The 16,894-nt window shown below is 44.6% G+C and overlaps 1 protein-coding gene across 5 annotated transcripts in view; it reads right to left on the reverse strand.

Annotated features, from left to right (window-relative positions):
• Positions 1 to 16,894, reverse strand: part of ntrk3b (neurotrophic tyrosine kinase, receptor, type 3b) — a 179,374-nt gene that overhangs the window by 90,235 nt on the left and 72,245 nt on the right. For all 5 annotated transcript variants that reach the window (XM_029428460.1, XM_029428457.1, XM_029428452.1 and 2 more), the window contains exons 4-6: positions 15,861 to 15,929; positions 914 to 1,068; positions 261 to 403 (exon numbers count right to left, since the gene is read on the reverse strand). In XM_029428460.1, coding sequence (XP_029284320.1) covers positions 261 to 403; positions 914 to 1,068; positions 15,861 to 15,929 — 367 coding nt within the window. The remainder of the gene's footprint in view (positions 1 to 260; positions 404 to 913; positions 1,069 to 15,860; positions 15,930 to 16,894) is intronic.

Below are 16,894 nucleotides of genomic sequence, written 5' to 3' on the forward strand. Positions count from 1 at the left end.
GGGCGCTAACGGGCGCTAACGGGCGCTAACAGGCGCTAACGGGCGCTAACGGGCGATACAACGTTATGTTATATTCATGGTTAGGGGTATTTTGGCATCATTTCCATTAAATGTCATTTGGTCATTTTTAGCTGCAAACCTATAAAAGCATAACAGGGAATTCAAAGGTGTGTGTGTGTGTGTGTGTGTGTGTGTGTGTGTGTGTGTGTGTGTGTGTGTGTGTGTGTGTGTGTGTGTGTGTGTGTGTGTGTGTGTCTGACCAGGTGTGTGTTGATGGAGTTCAGCCCGCTGACAGTCCAGTCCACTTCAGGCAGCGGTTCTCCGGATCCATTGCATCTCACCGTCACATTGTCTCCCTCCATCACCAACACGCTGCTGTGGCTCACACTGATCTCTGGTATGTCTGAAAACACACACACACACACACACAGTGGATGTTCATGTAAATACACACCTGTCACTGCCTGTGTCTACATATTTTCACACCAAATTAATTAATCACTTTTCATTAATGTAACAAAATTAGTACAAAAGAGGCGATGGGACACACACACACACACACACACACACACACACACACACACACACACACACTAGATGTCACAGGGATGAGTCACCACCAGGAGATTATACTGCAGAGTCTACAGCCCCTGTCAGAATCAACGCATCAGATTCACCCTCTGAACTCTGTCACACCTCCTCCCCTTCCTGCCCCCCCCCCCACTCTTCTTCTCTTTCTTCTATTTCCCCTTTAACCCTTTTCCTCCCGTCTCCTGCTTTTCCTGTCTCCTTCCGTCAGCCACTTCCCCCCCCGCCTTTCCTTTGTTCTCCTCCTCGCTTCGTCTTCCTTTTCGTCTTGTTTTAAATTCAGATCACACCCTCCCCCCCCTCCTCCTCCTCGCCCTCCTCTTACCACAGTTTGTGATGTACATGTTGTGCAGTCGTATCTTGGAGGCTCCGTTCCTGCAGTACAGCTGCTGCGTGTGGAGCTCGGCGTCTCCTCTCTTCTGCCACAGCTGGATCCAGTGGATATCACAGCCGCAGTCGAACACCACGCTGTCCAGGCGCCTGCGAACGCAATCGAGAAATAACAACGATCAACGATGAACGTAACAGCAGTCTTATCAGTAGGGATGTAATCTGGATCTGTTTGTGTCACAGAAACATCCAGGCTCCATGTTTCATGATTTATCTTTAAAAACGGGACGTTGTGTGAGATGTAAAGTTTGTCTGTGAGCAACGATGAGAGAAGCTGGATGAGCTGCTCAACAGGTGGAGCATCGACGCTATTACTAAACGTCCAACAATTCAATCCTGTTCCTCAAACCGCCACCAGAGTCTTCACAGATGTATCAGACACATGTTCCTCTTAACGCTGGACTTACACCATGGAAGTGTTGTCATGAGGCTGCACACAGTTCACACACTCCCTTCAACCACTGATAATAATCACTTGTAACTTGTTCTACGACGAACACATACGATGAAGACAAACATCAGATAATCTGCTTACAGGACAGCTCACGAGCATTTTCCAAATCGGGAACTCATTTTTGCAATTATTTCAACAGCACATGAATACAGCACAATTCTCCATCGTGCAATGTTAACGAAAGTGGAACAGGATGTGTGTATCGCCCCGCGCTGCTTTCTTGGCCCATTCCACACAGTCCCACCAAGCAATAGGTAAATATAAGAGGTAGTCCTGTGTTTAAAATCGCTTTATCTCCAGAGCAATAACAATCTGCAGCTGCACCAAAAGCAACATTCCCGACGATTTCAACCCAATTAGCCGAATTCTTCAAGATATCGATAATATCAATACAATTAGTAGTGTTAATAATAAAACATGTCGAACACGTGTGACGTCAGCACAGAGCTGTGTTTTATCTATAAAGTAGTTTTTAAATGAGCAGACCGGATGAAAAACTATAAAGGCCAGCAGCGCAGCGTTCAAATGTGAGAAGGTCAAAGGTCAAAGCAGTGTTCAGGCTGCGAGGCTCCGGTAGGGTTAGGCTCCTCCGTGCATACCTTGCAGAGCGAGAGTCATATTATTCTACATACGCCACCTCTACATCTTTGCATATGTCCAATTTGGAGGCTGTGATTGGCCAATTGTGTGAGGATGAAAGCCTGTCCAGGTGCCCTTGACAGAGGTCAATAAGAGTTTGCAGAAAGCATGAATAATGTATGCGGTATGTCCACCGTGCTGTATGAAGTAATGAGAATAGATTTCTGCAGGTGGATCTCACTTATTATCTGCAGGTGTTCAGTGGATCTGATACTGTAGTTACAGCACGACGGTCACTGAGCGCAGCAGACGAGGAACATCATGTGCAGGTGCACTGTATGCATTGGTGGAATTATGTGTACCTTTTATGCCAACACTAACCTAGTGTAAGTACATTACACGTCTTATGTTTCATGTGTATTAATCAAGAGCACATAAACAAATACCTGTAATGTTCTTCAATGGAATAAACTTAAAGGAAACAAAAGCATAGAAATATTTCCCCTATTTTCCAGGTATTATCTCAGAACTAAAATATTACAAGAATTACAAGGAAAATAGACGGAGCACATATTCTTTCCAGGAAATGTTTTGGTGAATCACTGACCAGAGGTATAAAAGCAAAAGCATTGTATTCCCCAACATGAAGGTGGACCATGGTTTTAAAGGCCTCTCCGCACCACACAGCAGTCAGAGTAGAAGTAACGCTGAAGCTATTATAAAACTCATTTCAAGAGGAGTCACATTTAAATATATGGAGTGTAGAAATACTGGAATCAGGGTTAGGGTTAATACCCAGTTTTAAAAAAGTTTCACGTCAAAATCAGCAGTGAAAAAAGGATATCCCACAGAGCATCAAACCTTTGGTGTATGATGAGACCTCGTTCACGTCACAGACAGGTCGCTGCCTACAGGAGTTAAAGGTTTTCATTTAATGCTGAGCAAGTGGAACCACGAGGGATCAAAGCTCTGGTGAGCAGGCGGCGGGCATCCCCCCGTTATACTGTAATTATGTTAATTGTTAATAAGAAGCACCACCTCCACACATGACGCTCCTCTGGTCTGTTTAGGACCAACATGCAGCTGCACAGAGACTCTCTATACAGCACAGCAGCAAGGTGTGACTGTACAGCTCCACCATCCACCATCCAAAGAAGTTAATAGACAAACAAAAGGGAAGAAAGACGGAAAACTGACAGCTGGAAGCTGATAAATGTGTTGAGGAGAGCAGATTAGACTTTGAAAAGAAGAAAAGCAAACAGCAGTGTGACCCCAGATGCAGAGAGCTAACAGCATGATGTTTCCTAGAAGCTGGCTAACGATCCACCGTGCTCCTCCAGAGGAGACGTAATGATCACCACCGGAGGCTGTTTTTCTGGGAAATGTACACACAGGTGCTTTGGCTGAGGAGCCGTGGATCACAGGCAGCGATAAGCTATATACCGCATTGTTGCTGCCGCGCTTTGATCTCAGCTTGAATGCACCGCTTCCTCTCCTTATTCTGTCGTCAGGAATTATTTGAGGTTTTTTAAAATCCTGTGTGTTTAATAAATCGCCTTATTTACCACGGTGCCTGGCTTTGTGGTGCTTCAGCTGCTAGATGTGTTGGTTGTCCCGTCACAGTACTGGTTACTTCTACTACAGAACATCCAGTCAATGCATATCATCACAGGAATATATCTTTATCATTAGTGATAGAACTGTTGTTCTTCAACACAGTGAAATGTCTTCGTCGTGTGTGTGCTTATTGTCTCTGAACACGAGTCCATTGGGATTTACTTTGTTTTAATGAGAGTCCAAATATTTAGGAGTTTCTATGTTACAGTGAGTTTTGAAGTTGGATGTGACGTTTCCTTTAAATATTCTCCAAAACTGTGCAGTAAAATTACTTTTATATTAAGTCAGTGAAGAGCGTTCTGGAAACAGTTGCATCATAGTTTAAACATGAGTTTTATCTGCATGACACTGTGTTTAGATTAGTTTTTAATGTGTTCTGTAAAGCACTTTGAATTGCCTTCATGTTGCTCTTTAAATAAACTTGCCTTACAGTGGAAGGGACTTTATATATATATGTTTTTTTTATGAATCTACACTATAATAAGTCGGCATTCTGTAAAAACATATTGAAATGTAATGTTATTATCTGACATTAAGGACATTATCGCCAACTATCGTCCATTTTAATAGTCAATAGGCGTGGTGTGTGTGTGTGTGTGTGTGTGTGTGTGTGTGTGTGTGTGTGTGGGGGGGGGGGGGGGGGGGGGGGGGGTGTTACTGTCTGTGTTTAACAGCTCTGCTCTTTATTTGGTTTGGAGAACTTCCGGCTACTCCAACCAAACGTGCGTCAGCATGATGTCAGCCACACTCCTCGAGCACTCCTCATCCTCAAATCCTTTTCTCTTGTGAAACAGCATTAAAGTACCTGAATAGCAAACTAGGAATAACTAGTGTTTCCCTGCAATACACAAACAGTTTCCAGTCGTGTGCTGGTGGTGTTTGAGTTGAAGCCACCATGTGCATCTGTATGACCCTTATACAGGCGTCTTGCCGAGTGTTAGCGTTAGCGTTAGCGTTAGTGTTAGCTTACGCAAACTAGCTTCAGCTGATGAAATCTGCTAGCGACCTACGATCTATAGCTGGAAATGAGAAGCCTGCTTTTGTTTGCTTTTGTGTGAGAACTCATTGTTTTAAATTATCTTTGAGAATTCCGGGAGGTGAATCTGTCGCCTCATCGTTTTAAACGGTGCGTGCTGTACGAGAGGAGAGATTGACAGGCAGCGCTGAGTGAACCTTCTCTTTCATGGTATATCAAATTGTATCGTGTTGCCTGTTTTTTAATCTCATCGCTCCAGTTTCTGTCTTCATCTTTGATGCAAAGCACTCATTGCTGTTGTTTTTCTGCACAACACTTCCCATAGATCACTTGCCAATCAAACATTGTGACCAGTAGTCATTATTATAATAGAGTGGAAAAGATATAATCTAGCTGTCACGCCATCAGATTGAGCTTCTAGAGTCCTGAAGCAGCTGATTGACAGACGGACATCTATTCACAGGCTGAATAAACAGATGGATTGGGGTCATTTCTCACTGCATGTTTACATCGCTGCCGCATCGGTTGCTCTTCTTGTCAGAAATGTCAATTTATTTTATAGTACAGCGGGGGGGGGGGGGGGGGTTATGAGAAAGAATAAATCAATCAGGGGAAGAAGCGGAGACAAATGTAACTCTTCTCGTCAGCAGGAGCTTTTACAACACAAGCATTTCCCCTGATCCTGCTAAATGTGCTAAACAGTTGCTTTCACCAAGCCTTACTAAGTGTGTATCATCGCTTCACCACACTGTCTGTCGCTGGACCCGCTCCATCCTTCTCACGCTGAATCTTCTGCTTGTGTCATGGATAAAGCGGTACGCTGCAAATAAATAAATCACCGTTTAGTTCCATCATTGCTTTTCTGTAAAGGTTGCAGCCACTTGGCCAGTCAGCGTCCCTGCAGGCTCTTTTTTTTTTAAATCACTATGGCTTTATTTGTCTGAGGAGCCAGACCTGACTTTGGCTTATCGACAACGCCACCTGCGCTGCAATCATGCAGAGGAGCAGGGACGCCGCGTCAGGTCAGGGAAGACTCCAGGTGGGAAATGGACAAAGTGAGCGGAAGCTTCTTTCTTCAGAGCCAAAGATTCCAGCAGGAACACACAGATACTTTCAACCCAGACGTGACGATAAAGATGAATGAAATATCGTGTAGAGTTTAGTAATTACACTAAGAACAGATGTTTATTTCAGATATTTAGAATCATTGTTTTCTAGAAATGTTATCAAAATGCATATTAATGCAAAACCGCCTTAAAAATATTGCATTTCTCACCGTTAATAAAATTAATGTTGCCCATTGTGTTTTGTTTTCACAGAAAGACGTTCACAAGACGCACACAGTCACTACACACAGTCACTACACACAGTCACTACACACACAGTCACTACACACACAGTCACTACACACACAGTCACTACACACAGTCACTACACACAGTCACTACACACACAGTCACTACACACACAGTCACTACACACACAGTCACTACACACAGTCACTACACACACAGTCACTACACACACAGTCACTACACACAGTCACTACACACACAGTCACTACACACACAGTCACTACACACACAGTCACAACACACAGTCACTACACACACAGTCACTACACACACAGTCACTACACACAGTCACTACACACACAGTCTCTACACACACAGTCACTACACACAGTCACTACACACACAGTCTCTACACACAGTCACTACACACACAGTCACTACACACACAGTCTCTACACACACAGTCACTACACACACAGTCACTACACACAGTCACTACACACACAGTCACTACACACAGTCACTACACACAGTCACTACACACACAGTCACTACACACAGTCACTACACACAGTCACTACACACACAGTCTCTACACACAGTCTCTACACACACAGTCACTACACACACAGTCACTACACACAGTCACTACACACACAGTCACTACACACAGTAACTACACACAGTCACTACACACAGTCACTACACACACAGTCACTACACACAGTCACTACACACACAGTCACTACACACACAGTCACTAGACACACAGTCACTACACACAGTCACTACACACAGTCACTACACACACAGTCACTACACACAGTCACTACACACACAGTAACTACACACACAGTCACTACACACACAGTCACTACACACAGTCACTACACACAGTAACTACAAACAGTCACTACACACACAGTCACTACACACAGTAACTACACACAGTCACTACACACAGTCACTACACACACAGTCACTACACACAGTCACTACACACAGTAACTACACACAGTCACTACACACAGTCACTACACACAGTCACTACACACACAGTCACTACACACAGTAACTACACACAGTCACTACACACAGTCACTACACACAATCACTACACACAGTCACTACACACAGTCACTACACACAGTCACTACACACAGTCTCTACACACAGTCACTACACACAGTCACTACACACACAGTCTCTACACACACAGTCACTACACACACAGTCTCTACACACACAGTCACTACACACACAGTCACTACACACAGTCACTACACACAGTCACAATCACTACACACAGTCTCTACACACACAGTCACTACACACAGTCACTACACACAGTCACAATCACTACACACAGTCTCTACACACACAGTCACGACACACACAGTCACGACACACACAGTGGACACACAGTCACTACACACACAGTCACTACACACAGTCACAATCACAACACACAGTCTCTACACACACAGTCACCACACACACAGTCACTACACACACAGTCACTACACACAGTCACTACACACACAGTCACTACACACACAGTCACTACACACAGTCACTACACACACAGTCACTACACACAGTCACTACACACAGTCTCTACACACAGTCACTACACACAGTCACTACACACACAGTCTCTACACACACAGTCACTACACACACAGTCTCTACACACACAGTCACTACACACACAGTCACTACACACAGTCACTACACACAGTCACAATCACTACACACAGTCTCTACACACACAGTCACTACACACAGTCACAATCACTACACACAGTCTCTACACACACAGTCTCTACACACACAGTCACTACACACACAGTCACGACACACACAGTGGACACACAGTCACTACACACACAGTCACTACACACAGTCACAATCACAACACACAGTCTCTACACACACAGTCACCACACACACAGTCACTACACACAGTCACTACACACAGTCACTACACACAAGTCACTCTACACACACAGTCACTACACACACAGTCACTACAACACGTCACTACACACACAGTCACTACACACACGTCACTACACACAGTCACTACACACACAGTCACTACACACAGTCACTACACACACAGTCACTACACACACAGTCACTACACACACAGTCACTACCACACAGTCCACTACACACACAGTCAACTATCACACACAGTCCACACACAGTCACTAACACACATCCACTACAGCACAAGTCACTACACCAACACAGTCACTACACACAGTCCTACACACAGTCACTAGCACACAGTCACTACACACACAGTCACTACACACAGTCACTACACACAGTCACTAACAACACAGTCACTACACCACAGTCATCTACAACACCAGTCACACACTACACACAGTCACTCTACCAAACAGTCACTACCACACATCACACAGTCCATCTACAACACACAGTCAACACACCACACATGTCACTACACAAGTACCTACACCACAGTCACTACACTACACACACAGTCACTACACACACAGTCACTACACACACAGTCCACAACACACAGTCACTACACACACAGTCACTACACACACAGTCACTACACACAGTCACTACACACACAGTCTCTACACACACAGTCACTACACACAGTCACTACACACACAGTCTCTACACACAGTCACTACACACACAGTCACTACACACACAGTCTCTACCACACAGTCACTACACACACAGTCACTACACACCAGTCACTACACACACAGTCACTACACACAGTCACTACACACAGTCACTACACACACAGTCACTACACACAGTCACTACACACAGTCACTACACACACAGTCTCTACACACAGTCTCTACACACACAGTCACTACACACACAGTCACTACACACAGTCACTACACACACAGTCACTACACACTACTACACCAGTCACTACACACAGTCACTACACACACAGTCACTACACACAGTCACTACACACACAGTCACTACACACAGTCACTACACACACAGTCACTACACACACAGTCACTAGACACACAGTCACTACACACAGTCACTACACACAGTCACTACACACACAGTCACTACACACAGTCACTACACACACAGTAACTACACACACAGTCACTACACACACAGTCACTACACACAGTCACTACACACAGTAACTACAAACAGTCACTACACACACAGTCACTACACACAGTAACTACACACAGTCACTACACACAGTCACTACACACACAGTCACTACACACAGTCACTACACACAGTAACTACACACAGTCACTACACACAGTCACTACACACAGTCACTACACACACAGTCACTACACACAGTAACTACACACAGTCACTACACACAGTCACTACACACAATCACTACACACAGTCACTACACACAGTCACTACACACAGTCACTACACACAGTCTCTACACACAGTCACTACACACAGTCACTACACACACAGTCTCTACACACACAGTCACTACACACACAGTCTCTACACACACAGTCACTACACACACAGTCACTACACACAGTCACTACACACAGTCACAATCACTACACACAGTCTCTACACACACAGTCACTACACACAGTCACTACACACAGTCACAATCACTACACACAGTCTCTACACACACAGTCACGACACACACAGTCACGACACACACAGTGGACACACAGTCACTACACACACAGTCACTACACACAGTCACAATCACAACACACAGTCTCTACACACACAGTCACCACACACACAGTCACTACACACACAGTCACTACACACAGTCACTACACACACAGTCACTACACACACAGTCACTACACACAGTCACTACACACACAGTCACTACACACAGTCACTACACACAGTCTCTACACACAGTCACTACACACAGTCACTACACACACAGTCTCTACACACACAGTCACTACACACACAGTCTCTACACACACAGTCACTACACACACAGTCACTACACACAACACAGTCACAATCACTACACACAGTCTCTACACACACAGTCACTACACACAGTCACAATCACTACACACAGTCTCTACACACACAGTCTCTACACACACAGTCACTACACACACAGTCACGACACACACAGTGGACACACAGTCACTACACACACAGTCACTACACACAGTCACAATCACAACACACAGTCTCTACACACACAGTCACCACACACACAGTCACTACACACACAGTCACTACACACAGTCACTACACACACAGTCACTACACACACAGTCACTACACACACAGTCACTACACACAGTCACTACACACACAGTCACTACACACACAGTCACTACACACAGTCACTACACACACAGTCACTACACACACAGTCACTACACACAGTCACTACACACACAGTCACTACACACACAGTCACTACACACACAGTCACTACACAACACAGTCACTACACACAGTCACTACACACAGTCACTACAACACACAGTCACTACACACAGTCACTACACACAGTCACTACACACACAGTCACTACACACAGTCACTACACACAGTCACTACACACAGTCACTACACACAGTCACAACACACAGTCTCTACACACACAGTCACCACACACACAGTCACTACACACACAGTCACTACACACAGTCACTACACACACAGTCACTACACACACAGTCACTACACACACAGTCACTACACACACAGTCACTACACACAGTCACTACACACACAGTCACTAGACACACAGTCACTACACACAGTCACTACACACACAGTCACTACACACACAGTCACTAGACACACAGTCACTACACACAGTCCACTACACACAGTCACAACACACAGTCTCTACACACACAGTCACCACACACACAGTCACTACACACACAGTCACTACACACAGTCACTACACACACAGTCACTACACACACAGTCACTACACACACAGTCACTACACACACAGTCACTACACACAGTCACTACACACACAGTCACTACACACACAGTCACTACACACACAGTCACTACACACACAGTCACTACACACAGTCACTACACACACAGTCACTACACACACAGTCACTACACACACAGTCACTACACACAGTCACTACACACAGTGGACATGATGACAGCTTTAATCAGCTGATTAAATAATTCCTCTCTGTGTTGTTGGGATGAAAGGGATTATTATGATCAGATGACTTTAGTTTTTACTAATTATTTCATTCATCCATCCATCCATCCATCCATCCACCGTCTACCGCTTATCAGACAGGGGCTTCCTCCAGACGTTCCCAGTTCACCCGCACTACCCATTTGGTTTTACCAGGTCTGTCTTACCCTTTTTTTCATGAAGTCGTTTTGAACCATTCTTAGTCTGGCCCCTCGCCTGAGACCAATTTGCCTTGGGAGACCCTACCAGGAGCACTAGGCTCCAGACAACATAGCTCTCAGGTTCATAGGGACACACAAACCTCTCCACCACGATAAGGTGATGGTTCCTCTCAATTACTAATTATTTCAGTAAAACAAAAAATTCTACAAATGATGGAGGAACATGTTATTGTGCAACAAGTTCATTTCACTTCTATCATCGTCTGGAAGCTAAACCTACGAGGAGTAACTGTGAACCAGGAAGTGCTGATTTAATTGTATTGTAAAAACCACAACCTTTTCCTCACCCTAACCCAGGTGTTTGGAAGTTTACTTTGATAAGACCATCCGCCTGTAACGAGCAGACGTGTTGCTGCAGGATGCACAAAGAGTGTTTATCTAGCAGACATCATCTGGAGTCTTTCGTCCTCCTCCGCCAGTATAACCTCCTTTCACAGAAGCATTGTTCGTTTCTTCTTCATGTCCCCTGAATATATTCCAGCAGGCTGTCTGGGCTGTAAGAGGTTGACCTTTGCGATGTTGAGGTCACTGCTGCCAGTCCGGTCTCTTCTCCTACATTTAACATTTGAATTCTCCGCTTACGTCTTGCACGTCAGTCTTTGATGTTTTTGAAAAGTCTGTGTAAATGTCGTGTAACTTCAGCAAGAGTGCAATTGGACCCAAATAGAATTAAGGTTAACATTTAGTCATTTACATGCAGCCCAGTTGGAAATGCAATGTTTAATTCATCCACTGGCAGTCATATCAGCAGATTACAGGATACATCTATTCGCATTTCATCCATATTCAAAGAAAAATTAGTTTTGCTCCGAGAGGCGTAAATGTTGGACCGTGCGTCGGCCCGTTTCGGATTAAAGCAGCTCTAACAGAATAAAGAGATTTGGGATGCACGTGGCCTTCGGCACGTCGCTTCAGTTGCTAAAGAAGGAGAACATTTTCCCTCTCTTTGTGGGCAGAGAGCTTCCTCGAAGACGCTGGTATCGGTGACCGCTTCAAATAATCTCTAAAGATATCACAGAGGATGCCACAGCGGCAGGTTTAGCATCTCCCTGTTGCTGCTCTCAGGCCTGTGATTGGCTAAGCTGTGCGCCACACTGCAGCAGCTCTGGTCCTTTGGCTATAAAGGGCAGCAAACAAAGAGGCAGAGCCGATTATCTGCGTCTCATCCAGAGGCGGCACACAGCAGACGTCTATTGTGACGCTTCAATGTGATGTCGGGGCCTTTTCACAGGAGCCACAAAAGACTTGAGATTATTGAGATGTCACTGATAGTATTGTCATTGCCACTGATATAAAGATATCGCAGGGAGCGTGAAATATCTGTGCAACCAATCTGTGAAACAACTGTTTTGGAGTCACACTTCACACGGCTTGATAAGGAGCGTCTGATAAGGGAAAAACAGACTTAATGTACTAACTGATAGGATGCTCCTCTTCATCATACAGGTATACTGCTTTAACCGTCAGGTTCAAGAATCAAACCTTAGGAAGCGACACGTCAGACACAAAGCGAGTGTGCAGTGGACCGCACTCTCAGGTTAACAAAGGAGTGGTGCCTTCATGTTAAAGCAGCTGAATAAACGATTATTTAATGGCTGCACGCCGCTCTTTATCGAGTACAACATGTTTGATTACGTGTGAAGTAGCAGGTGAAAGCAGGAAACGCAGCGTTTAATTACAAACTCAGTCTAATCGCAATGCTTTGTTAGAAAATACATGTTGTTTAATGGAGATTTCAGCAGCGCAGCGCTATCTTTATCTTTCATGCATTACCTTTATATCAGCAGGTTTGAGGTGTACAAACGAGTAAGTAATACGTGCCACACAGAATCCATTTCCTTCATTTGTTCATAAGCCGTGGAAGCTATTGGAGACGCACATGAGACAATAGACTTCATGAAATACACAACGAGTTAATCCACAGGAACGTTGTTATTTTAACGCTTCCGCAGGCTTTAGAAAGATATTTCTACATTTCCTATTCATTGCAGGTCAGCGGCACCGTGTTGCAGCTTTGAAACAGGTATTCTTTCATTGTTAAAAAACATGAAATACAATTACAAGAACAGCGCCTAGAGTGACTGAGGTGACACGGTGGAGCGACGGCGTCATGGCAAAGGGCCATGCTCTCCTTTCGTCACATAAAACGGAAATTATTTCAGCTGGTGTGATCTGCCTCTCTTTGCATACTGTCAGTGCGGTTCAGCAGTGCGGCTTGGCACTCATCATTGATACTGCATTGTGTATTATTCTAATAATTAAAGGCAATAGCCGCCCGGTGAGCGCGCTTCATTTGGCACGATTGAATGATTGGCACTTACCAAGCTAATGTGGATTGGGTGAGCACATAGACACGGTGAGCAGAGTAATGATGTCAGGGCGACGTCGCACACTCTGTCAATGAGAGAGTGACTCATTTCCTATTAGCGAGGCCCGATTCCACACGGCTCCCTTCTTGCACAACGCCTCGGCCCACGTCTGTGCCGCCACGCCACTCCGACTGACACCTCTTAACCAAACACACCAAATGGAATAGACATAAACTCTCACTCCTCATCAGCATTCACTGGGAAACACGGGCATCACCCTGCCGCTGCTTTTCATGTAGAAAAACAAAGACACCATTTGTACGTATCTAAAATGGTTGCTTGGGAAGAAATGGGATTGCAAATTAGAGCAAATCAGACGAGCTTTGACGCTGATTCAGTTCGGGAAGGATCTGCGCTACTTCTTTTAGTGTGTTGCCTGTGATGTAGTGTGTGGAGGAAGGTAAGGTCATTTCACTGCACCGCTGTGCCTCTGGAGGCAAGATGGCCTGATGATGTTTCTCTTGAGTAAAGTATGAAAGCTGCACTTTACATGTAAGACATTTAAACTCACTGACATGTGTGATTGGCACCTTAACTTCCACCACCACCATCAATATGCTGCTTACACCTTAAATCAATAATCCAATAATAAAAAGCATATTTAGTGATACACTCAAGATTAATTGGCCTCTTCAGGGCTTCATGGGGATTAGATGAGCAGTATACAGACAAGCCTCCATCGGATTCTGATTTGATTGTTGCTAAATCCAGACTGGTCCAGCTGACCTCGCCCACTAATCAGTCGAGCAGAGAGGAAAACTAAAAGAGTGAAATCTCCTCTGTGGCAGCGGGGTCCATGTGGGACGCTGCGACATGTGGGACGCTGAATGGGGAAATTAGTTCTAGAGACAAAATCAGTTTTTTGTACCAGGTTGTAAACATGTTTATTATTTCTGTAAAGTTTAAAGACATCTTAACATGGAGCCAGCCTCAAGTGGCCAACCGAGGAACTGCAGCTGTTGGTAGCTCCGCGGCTTTCGTTCTCAGCACCGCTTGTTCGTAGTTAACCTTTGAGTCTACTTTAATATACATATTCTACTTGTGATGGAGTATTTGTACACAGTCATATTGCTGCGTGACCTTTCCATCACTAAATATACGTTTCCACGCACGCCCACAACATAACATATTGTTCATATGTTGCATGCAGAGCTTGCACACTGCAGCCGCAGCGATGGAGAAGGTAAAATAACTAACTTCTACGAAAGCAGAACTGGACAGCTGGTAAGATGAGACAAAGTACAGAACTTTTCCCATCCAGTGAAGGATGAAATTCACAACCCAATAACAGGCACAATGAGGGATTCAGGGACCCATCTGCCTCTGATGAGGGCCCATTGTGAGATGACACTTGTGTAGCACCAGTATGGGGTCCGCTGGGATCTGCTTCCTACACAGGATGGATAAGAACGAGCGTTGAGTAATATGTGTAGTCCTGCATGTGCGAGGGATAAGTTCTCTGGATGACAGCCTAAGCTAAATGTCAGGAACGCAAAACTATATGGTGAATGTAAGCAGGGCTTTCCCTCGGCTCTGCACAGCAGCAGGACTACCCCACATCAGCATTGTGCCGTGCTCTCAGAGGACCTGCCCTGCTTCTACCTCTGAAAATAGCACAACAAGGAGCCCTGCTTGAAATAGTGTCGTATCACATCCCCGCTATACCTCAGCCTTTAAAAGCCGGGAGGCGCAGGAGGCGCGGGAGGCGCGGGAGGCACGGGAGGCGCTGGAGGCAGCGGCTGTGTTCGGAGCAGAAGGTTCAAATGATGGACAGTGCTGACAGCCGTAATGATGCGTAAATTACAGACGAGTCCACACATCACAATGTTCTCCCTGGTGGTGAGGGAGCAAACTCATTTCATAAACACAATGATCGCTAAAATATTCATAACAAACAAGACAATGGAGTTAGCCTGCCTCCTCCTACCAGACCGTCACAGTTCCTTTGTGTGCCTTAATTAAGTCAACACATGACTTATAAGATCACAGTGCCACTATACTGCCTATAGGTTCAGGCTGGTACAAATTAGAGCACTTTGTACAACAAAGACAGAAATTGCAGGGAAGACCATTTGTATTGAGGCAGATAGTGAGCAGGGAGAAATGATAAATCGCTGTAATAAAATACAAACAAAAGCCAACGACAGATCAGACGAGGGAAGAAGACTTACAGCTCGGAGAGTTGGAGGTGCTGGAAGAGCTGCCATGACAGAGTGCTGAGAGGATTCTTTGACAGGTTTCTGCAGAAGAAAGAAAAAACAAAGCCAAAAGTTACATTGATTTATTTTACTCTTGCTTGATGTCATGTCTGTTCTGTTTTGTAACATTTCCTCACTTTTTTGATTTTGATGTACTTTGGATTCAGAAACCCAATTAGCTAATCTTTCTGTGGGACGCTTTGACATTTTATCTCGTGCTTTTGAAGTTCAGTCTCCGTCCCAACGTCACATGCGTGTGTACTTGTATCTGCAGTAATGTGGTGCATGCATGTAAGAACAATGCACTAACATTTCCGTTGAATAAAATAGATTCAAACGAAGTAAAATAGAATAAAGTAAAAGAAGCACGTGGGGAGCTGCATATGCAGGGCTGCATGTATGGCTGAGAATAAGTAGTATTGACAAAGAAAGGGAAACAGTTGTGTCTGTTGGAGCTTCAGGGCTCAGACAACTCAATAACAGAAAGTTGACCGCTTTCAAATCCAATAATTCATTTGACTTCAGGAAGCCCTCTGGCTCAGGAAGCCACAAATAACCAGACTCACACGTGGTTTAACCAGAACTTTCAATAAGTTGAAATATGAACATCAGTTATTAAGAAATACACAAACTGTTTTATCAGATATCGGCTGGGTAAAGTTTTAAAAATGACGATGCTATTAACAAACAAACAAAGCCTTAAAGTGAAATGTTTCTACATCCAGTTGCGTAAAGAGCCACATAGGATAACACACTATAAAGTGCAAAACATATGATTTCATTATTACATGTAATGCAAATGTGATTATGCACTTCATTTCATTTTTCAAAATAAAATACCCTGCAGAATAATGTAAATCAAATATTATATATATTGTGCGGCCCGGTACTGCTTTAAAAGGTTCCATGTGTAGTTCTGTCTGTCTGTCTGTCTGTCTGTCTGTCAGACTGTCTGTCTGCCTGCCTGTCTGTCTGTCTGTCTGTCTGCCTGTCTGTCTGTCTGTCTG

The sequence above is a fragment of the Cottoperca gobio genome, chromosome 3 (genome assembly GCF_900634415.1).
Source record: "Cottoperca gobio chromosome 3, fCotGob3.1, whole genome shotgun sequence".
Lineage (NCBI taxonomy): Eukaryota > Metazoa > Chordata > Actinopteri > Perciformes > Bovichtidae > Cottoperca > Cottoperca gobio.